At 37.6% G+C, this 14,472-nt stretch overlaps 1 protein-coding gene across 1 annotated transcript in view; it reads left to right on the top strand.

Moving 5' to 3' along the window:
* Positions 1-14,472, top strand: part of LOC123564816 (hemicentin-1-like) — a 168,915-nt gene that overhangs the window by 115,477 nt on the left and 38,966 nt on the right. Inside the window, 6 exon segments of the mRNA XM_053524242.1 lie at positions 676-757; positions 2,000-2,171; positions 3,152-3,249; positions 9,984-10,154; positions 11,448-11,618; positions 12,349-12,519. Of these exon segments, the coding sequence (XP_053380217.1) occupies positions 676-757; positions 2,000-2,171; positions 3,152-3,249; positions 9,984-10,154; positions 11,448-11,618; positions 12,349-12,519 (865 nt within the window).

Here is a 14,472-nt window from a genome sequence, read left to right as displayed (position 1 = left end):
TGTAGAGTTATGTGTAGTGTTATATATTTGATACATTCAAAGATATTTTAGATATGGCAACAAGAAATTTAACATTATGACTAAATTGGGTGGGGTATTGCTGTCTGTCTTCTGTTTGACTTTTATCCATAGGACAGAACATAATGTAATTTAAATAATGACCAAAACTGCATCAACTGGATCTGCATGCTGTGATAATTTGAAATGTATTTTGACCCAATCGTAACTTTGTCAGAATGTTTGTGTCAATGAAGTCTACATCAATTTTGATTCTTGGTTATCTAGGTCAAAAAAAAGGTCAGATCAAAGAAAGACATTGTAAATACTCCAGATGCTTCATTTCATACATGATCTTCATGAGACTTGGTAGGAATGTTTGTCTGTTTGAAATCTGGAATAAATCTGTAACTAGGTCACTTGGGGAAAAATAGGTCATTAGGTTAAATCATAGAACAACTTTGTTAACATTTTAGAGGTCACATTTTCAACTTGTTTACTATAAATCTTTATCAGAATGTTTGCGTGTATGGAATCTATGTCAGGTTCAAAAGCAGGGAATTATGTCACTTGGTTACTGATCTTCCTGATTTGCATGAAACATGTTGTCAGATTAATTTTATACCTTGATATGAATGCTATCAGAGGTTATACAATTTATGATATGTTATTGCACAGAGTTCAGATGCTGGAAAATACAAATGTGTGGCAACAAATGATGCTGGTATGTCTGAAGGTGTGGCTATGCTAACTGTACGGGGTAAGTAATGGTGTTGGTATTTCTGAAAGTGTGGCTATGCTAACTGTATGAGGTAAGTAATGATGTTGGTATTTCTGAAGGTGTGGCTATGCTAACTGTACGGGGTAAGTAATGATGTTGGTATTTCTGAAAGTGTGGCTATGCTAACTGTATGGGGTAAGTAATGATATTGGTATGTCTGAAGGTGTGGCTATGCTAACTGTACAGGGTAAGTAATGATATTGGTATGTCTGAAAGTGTGGCTATGCTAACTGTACAGGGTAAGTAATGATGCTGGTATGTCTGAAGGTGTGGCTATGCTAACTGCACGGGGTAAGTAATGATGTTGGTATGTCTGAAAATGTGGCTATGCTAACTGTACAGGGTAAGTAATGATGCTGGTATGTCTGAAGGTGTGGCTATGCTAACTGTACAGGGTAAGTAATGATGCTGGTATGTCTGAAAGTGTGGCTATGCTAACTGTACGGGGTAAGTAATGATGCTGGTATTTCTGAAGGTGTGGCTATGCTAACTGTATGGGGTAAGTAATGATGCTGGTATGTCTGAAGGTGTTGCTATGCTAACTGTACGGGGTAAGTAATAATGCTGGTATTTCTGAAAGTGTGGCTATGCTAACTGTACAGGGTAAGTAATGATCCTGGTATGTCTGAAGGTGTGGCTATGCTAACTGTATGAGGTAATTAATAGTATCACTAAGGACATGGGCTTGTCCTCCATCCATGCTGGTATCTGTAAGGACATGGCCATATTCTCTATCTATGGTAAGTTATAAAGGTGGCTTTCCATCTTTGGTTAGTGATAATGCTGGTATCTCTAGGAAAATGGCAATGCTCACCAGTAAGATAAACAATGAAAATTGTATCTGAAAGCATTGCTATGCTCATTGTCACGGATAAACAATGAAGCTGATAATGTTTGTATTCTGAGGATTTCTTAAAATATTGCTATGCATGCATGGGTAACGACATTATTGGTTTAGATCTCTAAACACTTAAATGTCTGATAGGAATGTTTGTCAGGTTTGAATTACTGGTATGGTGTTTAATTTTCTGTATTAGAAGAATAAAGTATATTACAAGGATTTTGCAGGCATCTGACAATGAGTTTGAGTGAACACCACATTCAGATTATCCAAGTTTGAGTAAACAGAGTTTTACTGAATATATGTATGTATTTGTAGACTGCATTTGAGATATAGCCATAAAGTTAAATATATATTTTAATCAAGAACAGTGTTTTCAGAACCACCATCTTTCCTGATAGAACCTCAGCACACAAGGGTTAACCAGGATGAGACTGTACTTGTAGACTGTGTCGGGTCAGGTGAGCCCGAACCAAAGATGGATTGGATGATGGGTTGGGATATTTTACAAGATGAGGGACGGTTGTCAGTATTACCAAATAATTCCCTTAGGTATATTGATAATTGTTTTATATTTTTAAAGGGTCTAAACCCCAGATTTTGGCTAAAAATTATCTTTCTCCCTTTATTTATTCTATATATAATGTCTTGTGGAAAACCTGGGCTGTTACACTGGTAAAGATATTGTCTTGTGGAAGACTTGGGCTGTTACAATGGTAAATATAATGTCTTTTGGACAACCTGGGCTGTTACACTGGTTAGCAAGAGCTGTTACACTGGTCAGAAAGAATTGTGGAAAGTATGGGCTGTTGCACTGGTTAACAAGAGTTGTGGAAAAACCTGAGTTGTTACACTGGTAAAGATAATGTCTTGTGGAAAACCTGGGCTGTTACACTGGTAAAGATAATGTCTTGTGGAAAACCTGGGCTGTTATACTGGTAAAGATAATGTCTTCTGGAAGACCTGGGCTGTGCACTGGTTAGCAAGAGCTGTTACACTGGTCAGAAAGAATTATGGAAAGTCTGGGCTGTTGCACTGGTTAACAAGAGTTGTGGAAAAACCTGGGCTGTTACACTGGTAAAGATAATGTCTCGTGGAAAACCTGGGCTGTTACACTGGTAAAGATAATGTCTTTTGGAAGACCTGAGCTGTTACCCTGGATAGCAAGAGCCGTTACACTGGTCAGAAAGAATTGTGGAAAGTCTGGGCTGTTACACTGGCAATATGAGTTATAGACAGCTAGAATAAGTAAGTTGTTGTAAAAATTTTTGGACTGTTTGAACATGTTTATTTTGAGCTTGGTATTGCAAAACTCAAAGATTTTGCCTTAACTTCTGAGGAGAAGGACCCCAAACTCCTAACAGCTGGAGGGAGAAAATATTATCAAAAGACTTAATAGAGATATTTGTCAAAACCCAACCAATCAGCTGTTCCCAGCCCTGCAATATGACTTTCCTAAATCCTGACAACACAAAATACATTATTGGGTAAGTGACACCATTTCAACTTATTTCCTTATTATTGCTGTTTAGGATAGTTGCAGCACAGTTGTCAGATTCTGGATCATACAGATGTCTGGCTAGTAACAACCTTGGTAAAACATTTATAGAGATCAACATCACTGTTGTTGGTAAGTTTCAACCATAATGATTGAGTTGCACCATGAGAAAACCAACATAGTGCATTTGCGACCAGCATGGATCCTGACCAGACTGTGCAGATGTGCAGGCTGATCTGGATCTAGTCTCAGTCCGTGACTCTAGTTACCTCCCCAGAAAGGTCCGTCCACAGAGTCACAAGCAACGACTATTTTAAATCGGCGTAATCGAGGTACTTCAGTCTTTCAAACATGATTGCAAGCATAATGATGATTTAATGGCGAAAAGAAAAATATTTCTGAATATCAAATTTATTCATGTGCTTGTCTTGTGAAATACATGGTATGTCATGTCATGGGCCTTCGTAGAAAGTCACCCACTGAAATACATTATCCATTTTTTTTTTGCCATTGGTGATGACACAGTTTTATTACGTTACTATTGGCACATTTCTTTCATAGTTAGGTACTGTTACCGAGTGAGCACAACGTCTCGAGCTAATTCTAAATGTAATAGCGCAATATTATTTGTACATTTGCTACGATCTAAAGTTAAATTACAAAATTTGAAAACAAAACAGATATTGGGAGAGATCTATTCATATATATATTCTCATGTGCTTGTTCCTCCATGAACAGCGGGAATAAACGGTGGTGAACAAATCGAGTACGACTTCACACTGTGCTAAATGCTGTACGTTCATGCATATATTTGATAGCAGTTGTTCTATAGTTTTTATGCAGATCATGTCAACATTTCTGTTCATGTGATAAATGTATTACCTACAGCGAATTTCTTTTGTTTTTCGTACTGTACAGCTAATAATTTATGTTCCTATTTTAATCACTAAAGATTATGCCTGTGTTCGAAGGTGAGTTGGACGTAATATCAGACTTAAATGAAATGAAAGTGATAATAACGTCACGAGTTGGACTAGTCTGGATCCATGCTGGTCGCAAATGCACTATGTTGGTTTTTTCATGGTGCAGCTCAAATGTTAAATCCTTGTTAAGTTCAGAATAGCATTTAATAGTAGTGAGAATTATGTCTCCCCCTCTCTGGGGAGACATATTGTTTTTTGCCCTGTCCGTCCGTCCTTCCTCCCGCCCGTCCGTCCGTACGTACGTCACACTTCATGTCCGGGCAATAACTGGAGAACCATTTGACCTAGAACCTTCAAACTTCATAGGTTTGTAGGGCTGCTGGAGTAGACGACCCCTATTGTTTTTGGGGTCACTCCGTCAAAGGTCAAGGTCACAGGGGCCAGAACATTGAAAACCATTTCCGATCAATAACTAGAGAACCACTTGACCCAGAATGTTGAAACTTCATAGGATGATTGGTCATGAAGAGTAGATGACCCCTATAGATTTTGGGTCACTCCATCAAAGGTCAAGGTAACAGGGGCCTGAACATTGAAAACCATTTCCGATCAATAACTAGAGAACCACTCGACCCAGAATGTTGAAACTTCATAGGATGATTGGTCATGAAGAGTAGATGACCCCTATTGATTTTGAGATCACTTCGTCAAAGGTCAAGGTCACAGAGGCCTGAACATTGAAAACCATTTCCGATCAATAACTAGAGAACCACTTGACCCAGAATGTTGCAGCTTCATAGGATGATTGATCATGAAGAGTAGATGACCCCTATTGATTTTGGGGTAACTCCGTCAAAGGTCATGCTCACAGGGGCCTGAACATTGAAAACCATTTCCGATCAATAACTAGAGAACCACTTGACCCAGAATGTTGAAACTTAATAGGATGATTGATCATGCAGAGTAGATGACCCCTAACGATTTTGGGTCACTCTGTTAAAGATCAAGGTCGCATGGGCCCGAACATTGAAAGCCATTTCCGGTCAGTAACTTGAGAACCACTTGACCCAGAATGATGAAACTTCATATGATTGGTCATGCAGAGTAGATGACCCCTAACAATTTTAGGGTCACTCTGTTAAAGGTCAAGGTCACAGGGGCCCGAACATTGAAAACCATTTCCGGTCAGTAACTTGAGAACCATTTGACCCAGAATGATGAAACTTCATAGGATGATTGGACATGCAGAGTAGATGACCCCTAACGATTTTAGGGTCACTCTGTTAAAGGTCAAGGTCACAGGGGCCTTAACATGGAAAACCATTTCTAATCAATAACTTGAAAACCTCTCGACCCAGAATGTTGAAACTTCATAGGATGATTGTTCCTGCAGAGTAAATGACCCCTGTTGTTTTTGGGGTCACTCTGTTAAAGGTCAAGGTCACAGTGGCCTGAACATTGATAACCAGTTCCGATCAATAACTTGAGAACCACTTGACCCAGAATGTTGAAACTTCATAAGATGATTGAACATGCAGAGTAGATGACCCCTATTGATTTTGGGGTCAGTCTATTAAAGGTCAAGGTCACAGTGGCCTGTTTCATGTAAAATCATTTTTTGGAAATAACTTGAGAACCACTTGACCTACAATGTTGAAACTTAATAGGATGATTGGACATGCAGAGTAGATGACCCTATTTATTTTTGAGGTCACTTGATCAAAGGTCAAGGTCACAGGAGCCTGAACAGTGACTTGAGAACCACTAGGCCAAGAGTGTTGAAATTTAGCGGGATGACTGAGACATGCCAAGTAGATGATCCCTATTGCAGCCAACCATCAGTGTCTCTTTGACTTTCGCTCCTGAACCCTATTGACTTCTTGCCTATAGGACTTTGCATTGGGGAGACATGCGCTTTTTACAAAAGCATTTTCTAGTTTCAATTGTTTGATTACATACTTAGTCCAGTGTTTCCTGACTATTTTGTGGTCAGAAGGGAAAAAAGAAATCTTTATTTTTTATCATTACATGGAATTAAGCATAAATTATTTATAGAAGAAAAAGGTAACTCTCTTGATTTGCACTAAATTGTTTTGCTTATGGCGGTTTATTGGTACATACACTTTGGTTTCTCGTACAGCCTTCAAAGTTCATACCATCACCGAGTGCAAAGGCTAAATAACTGACATTTTTCAGAAATCAACTTTTCTCATTTATGAATTGAAAAGTGTGATATAAATCTACACCAACTGTAAAATTATCCTGGTCACTTTCAGTTATTTGTTTTAAAAAAAAAATTGCAACGAGATACACATAATAGAAGTATTTATTTATTTTGAGTGAATATGAAATATATCTCATTAAGAAGTGAGTGATATGCAGTGAGTGATGTGCAGTAAGTGATATGCAGTGAGGAGTGATGTGCAGTGAGTGATGCAGCAAGTGATATGCAGTGAGAAGTAATGTGCTGTGAGTGATCTGCAGCAAGTGATATGCAGAGAATGATATGCAGAGAGTGATATGAAATAAATAATGTGCAGTGAGTTATATGCAGTGAGGAGTGATGTACAGTGTGTGATGCAGCAAGTGATATGCAGTGAGAAGTGATGTGCAGTCAGTGATGTGCTGCCAGTGATATGCAGTGAGTGATACGAAATAAATAATGTGCAGTGAGTTATATGCAGCAAGTGATAGGCAGAGAGTTATGCAGTGAGTGATATGGATTATAACTCAATTATTAGACAAATTATTTTGCCAATTACACGGGAGGGGATCCAACATATGTATTCCCAAATGGGCACCACTTAAAATCATATGTTGTGCTTCCGGTAGTACATATGTGGTAAACATTTAGCAGAAAAATACGTGAGATTTTTATTTGTGATTGAATATTGTGAAAATGACATTGTTTTGCCAAAAAATCGTGATGCAGTGCAACCGAGTATACATTACCTAGCATGTAAGTGCATTTACCTTATCTGTATTTGTAGAAATGACGGAGAAAAACGTATCCTCCGTGAAGCGGTATAACTGAAAAATAGCAACATTTTTATCAACAGGTGGAAATATGTTGTTTAATTGCCATGCGCCTGCTTAATTTTTGCCCTCGCAACCTTCCGTATGCCAAACCCCATCCAGAAGAAAAAATATTTGGCGATCACTTTGCTAGAAAAATATTTTTGGGAGAAAAACCGAATGGGATACATATGTTGTGCTTGGGCTACATATGTGGTGCATTAGATTTTTTAGAACTCCACAGATCTTGAGCTTAAATGGTACCTGGATAAAGAAACGAACAGGAAATACGTGCCAAGTATATGTCACATCAGTCCAAAAATTATATACATTTGTATGAAAGGGATAACTTATAAACGAGCACAGCTTTAAGCTTATATTAGATGTTGTAGAACATTTCCACTTTGGAGTCAATGCATCTCTCCTGAATCCGAAGGCGTTAATGTGTTGCTTATGTGTGTTGACCTATGAATGTCGGAAATATGCATGTATAGTTTGCTGTATAGTATATTTGATGCCGATACGGTCTGTGTAGTTATATGTTCTTGAACCAAGTGTTCTTTTCATGTTTGCTTTACCCGTTCATGTGCGCCTCTATATATATCTTCGGCGATATTTTGCATCGTTAACTGTGGAAATTGTCTGTCCGTGAACTGAGTTATAGAGCAAAATATCTGTCTCGGGCAACGGACTCAAAAATAAAATGTAATCATTTGAAATACTTTACGGTCAGGGTGTTTCAGGAGGTATTTTGGTTTGCCCGATACAGAACTACTGGCCCAGCCTCTCCACTACATGTACATATGATATTGTGGACCTGGCACTTACTTGTGTAAAGCTACGTTGTTACATGTATACCGCAACTCCACATTCTAGGCCTATCATAGTTTGTGCAAATATAGGAGGGAGGATATACTGCAAGGTACTCTGTCATATAATCAGAACATAACTGCGTCTGGTAGGTAACTTAATCAAATTAAGGGCCCAGGGCATGTTTCATAATTTAATGTCCATGCTCAGTTATATTCACACAATTTTTGACAGAGTACCTCGCAGTATATCCTCCCTGCTATATTGCCACAAACTATATAGGTCTAGCTTGCGAAGTTACTGCGTAGTTCAACACAAGTAAGTGCCAGGTACACAAATCTAATGTATTGGAGTGGCAGGGCCAATAGTTCTGTATCGGGCAAACCAAAATTACCTCCTGAATTGAAATCCCAGTATTTATTACATTTTATTTTCGAGTTCGTTGCCCAGGACACAGATATTTGGCTTTATAACTCAGTTCACGTACATGATTCAAAGACAGACATTTTCCACAGTTAACGATGTAGATTTATATAGAGGCGCATATGAATGAGTAAAACAAACATGAAAAGAACACTAAGTTCAATAACATATAATTACGCAGACCGTATCGGCAGCTAATATGCTATACGCCAAACTAAACATGCATATTTCCGACATTCACAGGTCAACACACATAAGCAACACATAAACCCCTTCGGATTTAGGAGAGATGCGTTGACTTCTTAGAGCATCATATGTAAGCTTAAAGCTGTGCTCGTTTCTAATATGTTATCCCTTTAATATACATGTATATAATTTTTGGATTAATGTGACATATACTTGGCACGTATTTCCAGTTCGTTTCTTTATCCAGGTACCATTTAAGCTCAAGATCTGTGGAGTTCTAAAAAGTCTAATGCACCACATATGTAGCCCAAGCACAACATATGTATCCCATTCGGTTTTTTGCCCAAAAACATTTTTCTAGCAAAGTGATCACCATAATTTTCTATTTCTGGGTGGGGTTTTGCATACGGAAAGGTTGCGAGGGCAAAATTAAGCAGGCGCATGGCAACTAAACAACATATTTCCACCTGTTGATAAAAATGTTGCTAGTTTTCAGTCATACCGCTTCACGGAGGATAAGTTTTTCTCCGTCATTTCTACATATATACAGATAAGGTAAATGCACTTATGTGCTAGTTAATGTATACTCGGTTGCACTGCATGCACCGCGATTTTTTGGCAAAACAATGTCATTTCCGCAAAATTCAATCACAAATAAAAACCTCACCTGTTTTTCTGCGAAATTTTTACCACATATATACTACCGGAAGCACAACATATGAATTTAAGCGGTGCCCATTTGGGAATACATACGTTGGATCCCCTCCCGTGAATTAGCACAAAATAAAACTTCAATATAAAATGTGTTTTGCAAAAATATGACGTATACTGTAATAAACTTATGTGAAACTTTTAGTGCAAAAATAGGATAATTGACATTTTTAGCTTGACTGTTCAAAGAATAGATAGAGCTATTGGACTCACCCATGTGCCGGCATCGGTGTAGGTATCCCGATTTGGTAAAGTTTTTGTATGTAAACTGGTATCTCGATAACCACTTGTGGGAATAGATTGAAACTTCACGCACTTACTTACAGTGAAGAACAGATTTACACTGCATGGGTCCCATAACTCTGTTTTGCTTGTTTACAAAGTTGAAGGTTACTGTGACATTGAGACATAAAATGGTGTATAGTTGATGGCTGGAAAATGCTTACAGCTATTGAATGTTGTTGGTCAAGGACATATCACACTTGAGATTAAAACACCCAGATACCATTGACAGGCTATCTTTGGTAGCGGGGGAGCATATCTATTTTAAACAAACATTGCTTGTCCAGAATTATGTTTCTTTTACACTGTTATATATAGCATCACATAGTGACATACAGTTATTGAATATTTTGTAGTCAGTATTCACTATGATCTAAAAACTGTTTGGAACAAAAGTAGGAAATGCTTTATTATGAGACATGCAGGCATATATTAGTGAAGGCAGTTTATTATGTACTCGAGTTAACTGTTGCTTAGTGGTGCAAAAAAGAAAATTATTCGGTTTTATAATTTTAGTACACGGTGGTTGGTCAGAATGGTCTGACTGGAAATTATGTAGTGCAAGTTGTGGAGAGGGCAGACAACTCCGTCACCGACTGTGTGACAACCCTGAGCCAGCTAATCAGGGAGAAGACTGTAAAGGAAAACATGTACAGTCTCGATCTTGCCAACTTAGAAATTGTCCAGGTTTGTATGTTACATTTGTTATTTTTAAGGATACTTTGGTTTTGCAAACCGTTTCTGATCCATAACTTAAAAACAACTCAACCCAGAATGTTGAAACTTCATTGGATGATTCGATCTGCTGAGTAGATGATCCCTATTGCATTTCAGTCTCTAAGCCAACCATTAGTGTCTCTGATTTTTGCTCCTGTCCCCTATTGACTTCTTACCTATTACTACTGTGCTTTGGGGGAGACATGTGCTTTACTACAAAAGCATCTTCTAGTTACAGGATTGTTATATCATGTGAACTTGTGCATCTTGAGATTTTTGTAGTATTTGACTTAGCCATCCCAGAGTTATGGCCCTTGACTTAGCCAGTCTGGAGTTATGGCCTTTGACTTAGGGCCTAAAAGTTTGTGTGGCATGTATTTCAAAAAGAATTTGACTTAAATTATAAAACATTACAGGATTGTTATCTAACATGTGTAGTTGCACACATTGTATTTTGTTTTGGATCTCTAACAGCAAGACCAGAGTTATGACCTCTGACTTAGTCAAAAATGAGAAGAAAAAGGCCTATAAGTTTGTGTCTTACGTATTTCAAAAAGTATTTGAGTCACATAGAGCCATGAAACATTAGAGGATTGATATTCAGCATGTGAACTCGTGCATCTAGATTTGTTTTTACTTTACTCAACCAAACAAGAGTTATGGTCCATGTCTTAGTAAAAAAATGCATAAAGGGCTTGAAGTTTGTGTCACAAATATTGCAGCAAACTATTTGAAAAATACAAATGTAGTCATGAATAGTCCTTGGGTTTTGTTTGGCATTCCATTCATAAAGGTCAGAGCTGTGGCCATTGCCTTGGTCAAAACATCCATTAAAGGCCTAAATGTTTGTTTGACATGTATCTCAAAAAGTATTTTACCTGGAGCAGTTAAACTTTTAACCCCCACTCCCATTGACTTACACCCCTCAACCGAAATTAATATTTTACTTAGTCAAACTTGGAATATAGGTAGGCGGTATAACTGATTCTCATTTATTTTTTTTAAATATGGCCACTGGAGGACATAGTCACTTTTAGCTGTATGTTCATTGGTTGTAAGTGTGGCAGAAAGAAAAATCTAGAAAACTGTGAACTTGGTAACTCAGCAGAGCCTCATTACCTCCTGAACAATTTTTTTCAACCTGTCTCTTCCCATCTACACCTACAACCAGTGAAAGCCCCTGAAAAACTATACTAAGATGTCTCCAAAACACTTGTTTCTGAAATTAAAGAGCTTTTTAAAGGCAGCTGTTGTATGATTTAGTATCAGGAAACTGGGGTAACTGGTTACCATGGGAACAATGCAGTGTATCATGTAATGAGGGTGTTCAGTTGAGACGACGACTTTGTGATAATCCTGCACCCCAGTCAGGTGGTGGGACATGTGTTGGTGATGCAGTTGAAGAACAGACTTGTAACAGGAAACCTTGTGCTGGTATGTTTATGTTGTGAGTCATGAGTGAGATTTATTCCATAACATCCTTGTATGAACTTTATTCAAACAATTCCACTTGGCTGCCACACTGACAGTAAGAAATTAGTAAGCAACTTTAAATAGAGGAGTGTCTTTTCATATTGAATTTATTAAACAAAATTGAATAAAATTATATGCGAGGCTCTGCCAAGTATTTTTATCAATTTTATTCAACGAATTTAATAAATTCAATTTGAAAAGACATAAATGTAATATTGTTTTTATAACATGTAAGCTTTTCCTGCTGAAACATCAAAATTTCATCTTTCTTTACCTGTTACAGACCAGAACAATATCAACATCAAAGCTTTATTACACTAGTGTAATATCAAATTCATACAATGGCTTTATTTTACTCCAACAACATCAAACATATGATAAATAACTTTTAATGAACTGCTTAACAAACTTTTAACCAAACTTGGCCAAAAGAAAGGTCTAATTAAAAGGTCATGGTCTTCCTCTGGTGAGCAGCTTTGGCACATTTAGGCTTCACATTTAACTTTCAGTTTCTTGTTTTTCCTCCTGATACTTAGTTTAATTTACCAAAGCCCCTTTTCTGGAACTAGAATATACCGACCGCTGAAGCCACTGCTGTGAACATAACGATTTTTATGTTACCTTCTATAAAACTTGAAAAGCCTATTGTAAAATACATGATCTAATATTCAACGTCTCGTTTTTTGTGTAGTTGATGGTAACTGGGGTGAGTGGTCATCATGGCGAGCATGTTCAGTGACGTGTGGGGATGGATATCAAGAAAGAAGACGAAAGTGTAACAACCCCCCGCCCTCTGGCAATGGACGCTTCTGTCAGGGAGAACAGAGGGATACACAAAGGTGTAAACTAAGAGAATGCCCAGGTATATACTGCATGTCACACTGCATAGCAATTATTTTATTACTCAAAATAAAAACCAATTATCTCATACAACACTCTTTATTCATCAAGAATATGCATTGATACTTACAACGATAGTTAAACATACGCATGATACATTTTGTAATAATTTAATTAAATTCAGTAAAAGTATATTGACAATATTGGGAGTTGATCGGCCGCTCATGACTCAACAAGGGTCTCACCGTGTAGAGTCGTTAAAAGCACAGCAAAATCCGTCGACCGAGAGGAGAACAGACGCACCAACCCAAGGCTTGCAAAAACAACGCAACTGCGCAATCCATCGAACTTCGAATTGTGAATCCAACCCAGCCCGGGTGTCACCGGGATGCGGTCAAATGCACAACCCTAGCCAATGTAAGCGAGGCAATATAACACAACGGACCACAAGGCAAAGCAATGCAAGACACTTTGTACTTTGTAACAGGTATCACTCAAACAACGCAAAGTAACGCAAGACACTTTGTACTTTGTAACAGGTGTCACTCAAAGGCAAAGCAACACAAGACACTTTGCACTTTATAACAGGTATCACTCAAATGCAAACACACAACAATTTCAATTGAACGTCGAGCTACCATTCCACCCATTTCGGGTTTCACCGAGAATGAGCGAAACCGCAACACGAGTCAATGAAAGGCAAGGCAAGGCAAGGCAAAGTGACACCACTGAGAGCAACGCAACATACGCAACACACGCAACACTAGGAATCGCCAAGTACTAGGGCAAAACCTTTTACTATCCAGTTAACACAAACTGGTAAACATATGATACCCCAAAGTACGCAACTTGAATGCAAACATACAGACACCGTATCCGCTCACCTCACGGCCGACAGAATTTTACCGCCAACATATTATGAGCGACAATATCCATCAAGCCAGTATTAAAAATAAACACCTTTTACTTATAGTATTGTGACAAGATGAAGAAAAACTAATATTAAGGTCTATCAAATGTCACAGTTAAAAAGCCAGTGTCCTACATAATAATTGTTACCACAAATAATAGCAGAATTTTCTTAGAGATATCCAACTGTGATCACAAAGTTTTTAAGTTCACATAAAATAATATTTACGACAGTCAATACTTCTTATAATTATTTTCCTGTCCTTGAATTTCATGTCAATACGACACATTTAACTTAAAAAGTGAAACTTATTCTAATAATTTTATTACTTCACTATTGTCTTCTTGTACATTTAGTTTATATAGTTTAATATTAGAAATACGTATATTAATATCAATCAACTATCCCGTGCCTTTTTAAAGAAGTATAAAATCTTTCAAATTATACTGGAGAGTCTTATACAAATATAGTCACGCCCATGCTAAACCGTTTTCTTAAATAACAAAATTTATATACACTGCATCAAAATGTCTCAGTTTTTTCTTCATAACACGGTATGAACATCTCACATTTGGAAGTCCTTGGTCACGTAACAAGATGACATCTAGCCCCGTCATACATTTTGATGGCTGGATGTGTTATCTCCTGCAGTGTTATTGCTCTCCGGTATATCACCCTCATCAATTTACTTTGGCACGGTCTAACCCTGCAGTTGTAAGTAAAAAGACGGCAGTACCTAACAACTCAGTCGTCAAGACCGGGTGGACAATAACAATTAACTTGAACTAGAACATCAACGTTAGCTATTGTTAAATAGATGGACTTTATGCAAATTTCCTTTACAACTTTGAATAAATTTTCAAAAAACATTCCACAGATGATGTAAGATCAACATAAATAGATCAGTAAAGTGTATATAAAATATTTGACAGAGTATTCTAGCAAGTTGTTAAAACTACAATACTAGCCCGAAATTAAAGATGCAAAGCTCTATGTTTCGAAAGTTTCCTATAATACAGGGTGTGGCGGCGGGTAGTTTTGAACGTTACCGACGGTAGCTAGCAA

Source organism: Mercenaria mercenaria, chromosome 15, assembly GCF_021730395.1.
Source record: "Mercenaria mercenaria strain notata chromosome 15, MADL_Memer_1, whole genome shotgun sequence".
NCBI classification, from domain to species: Eukaryota; Metazoa; Mollusca; class Bivalvia; order Venerida; family Veneridae; genus Mercenaria; species Mercenaria mercenaria.
This window is presented reverse-complemented; position numbering and strand designations above follow the sequence as displayed.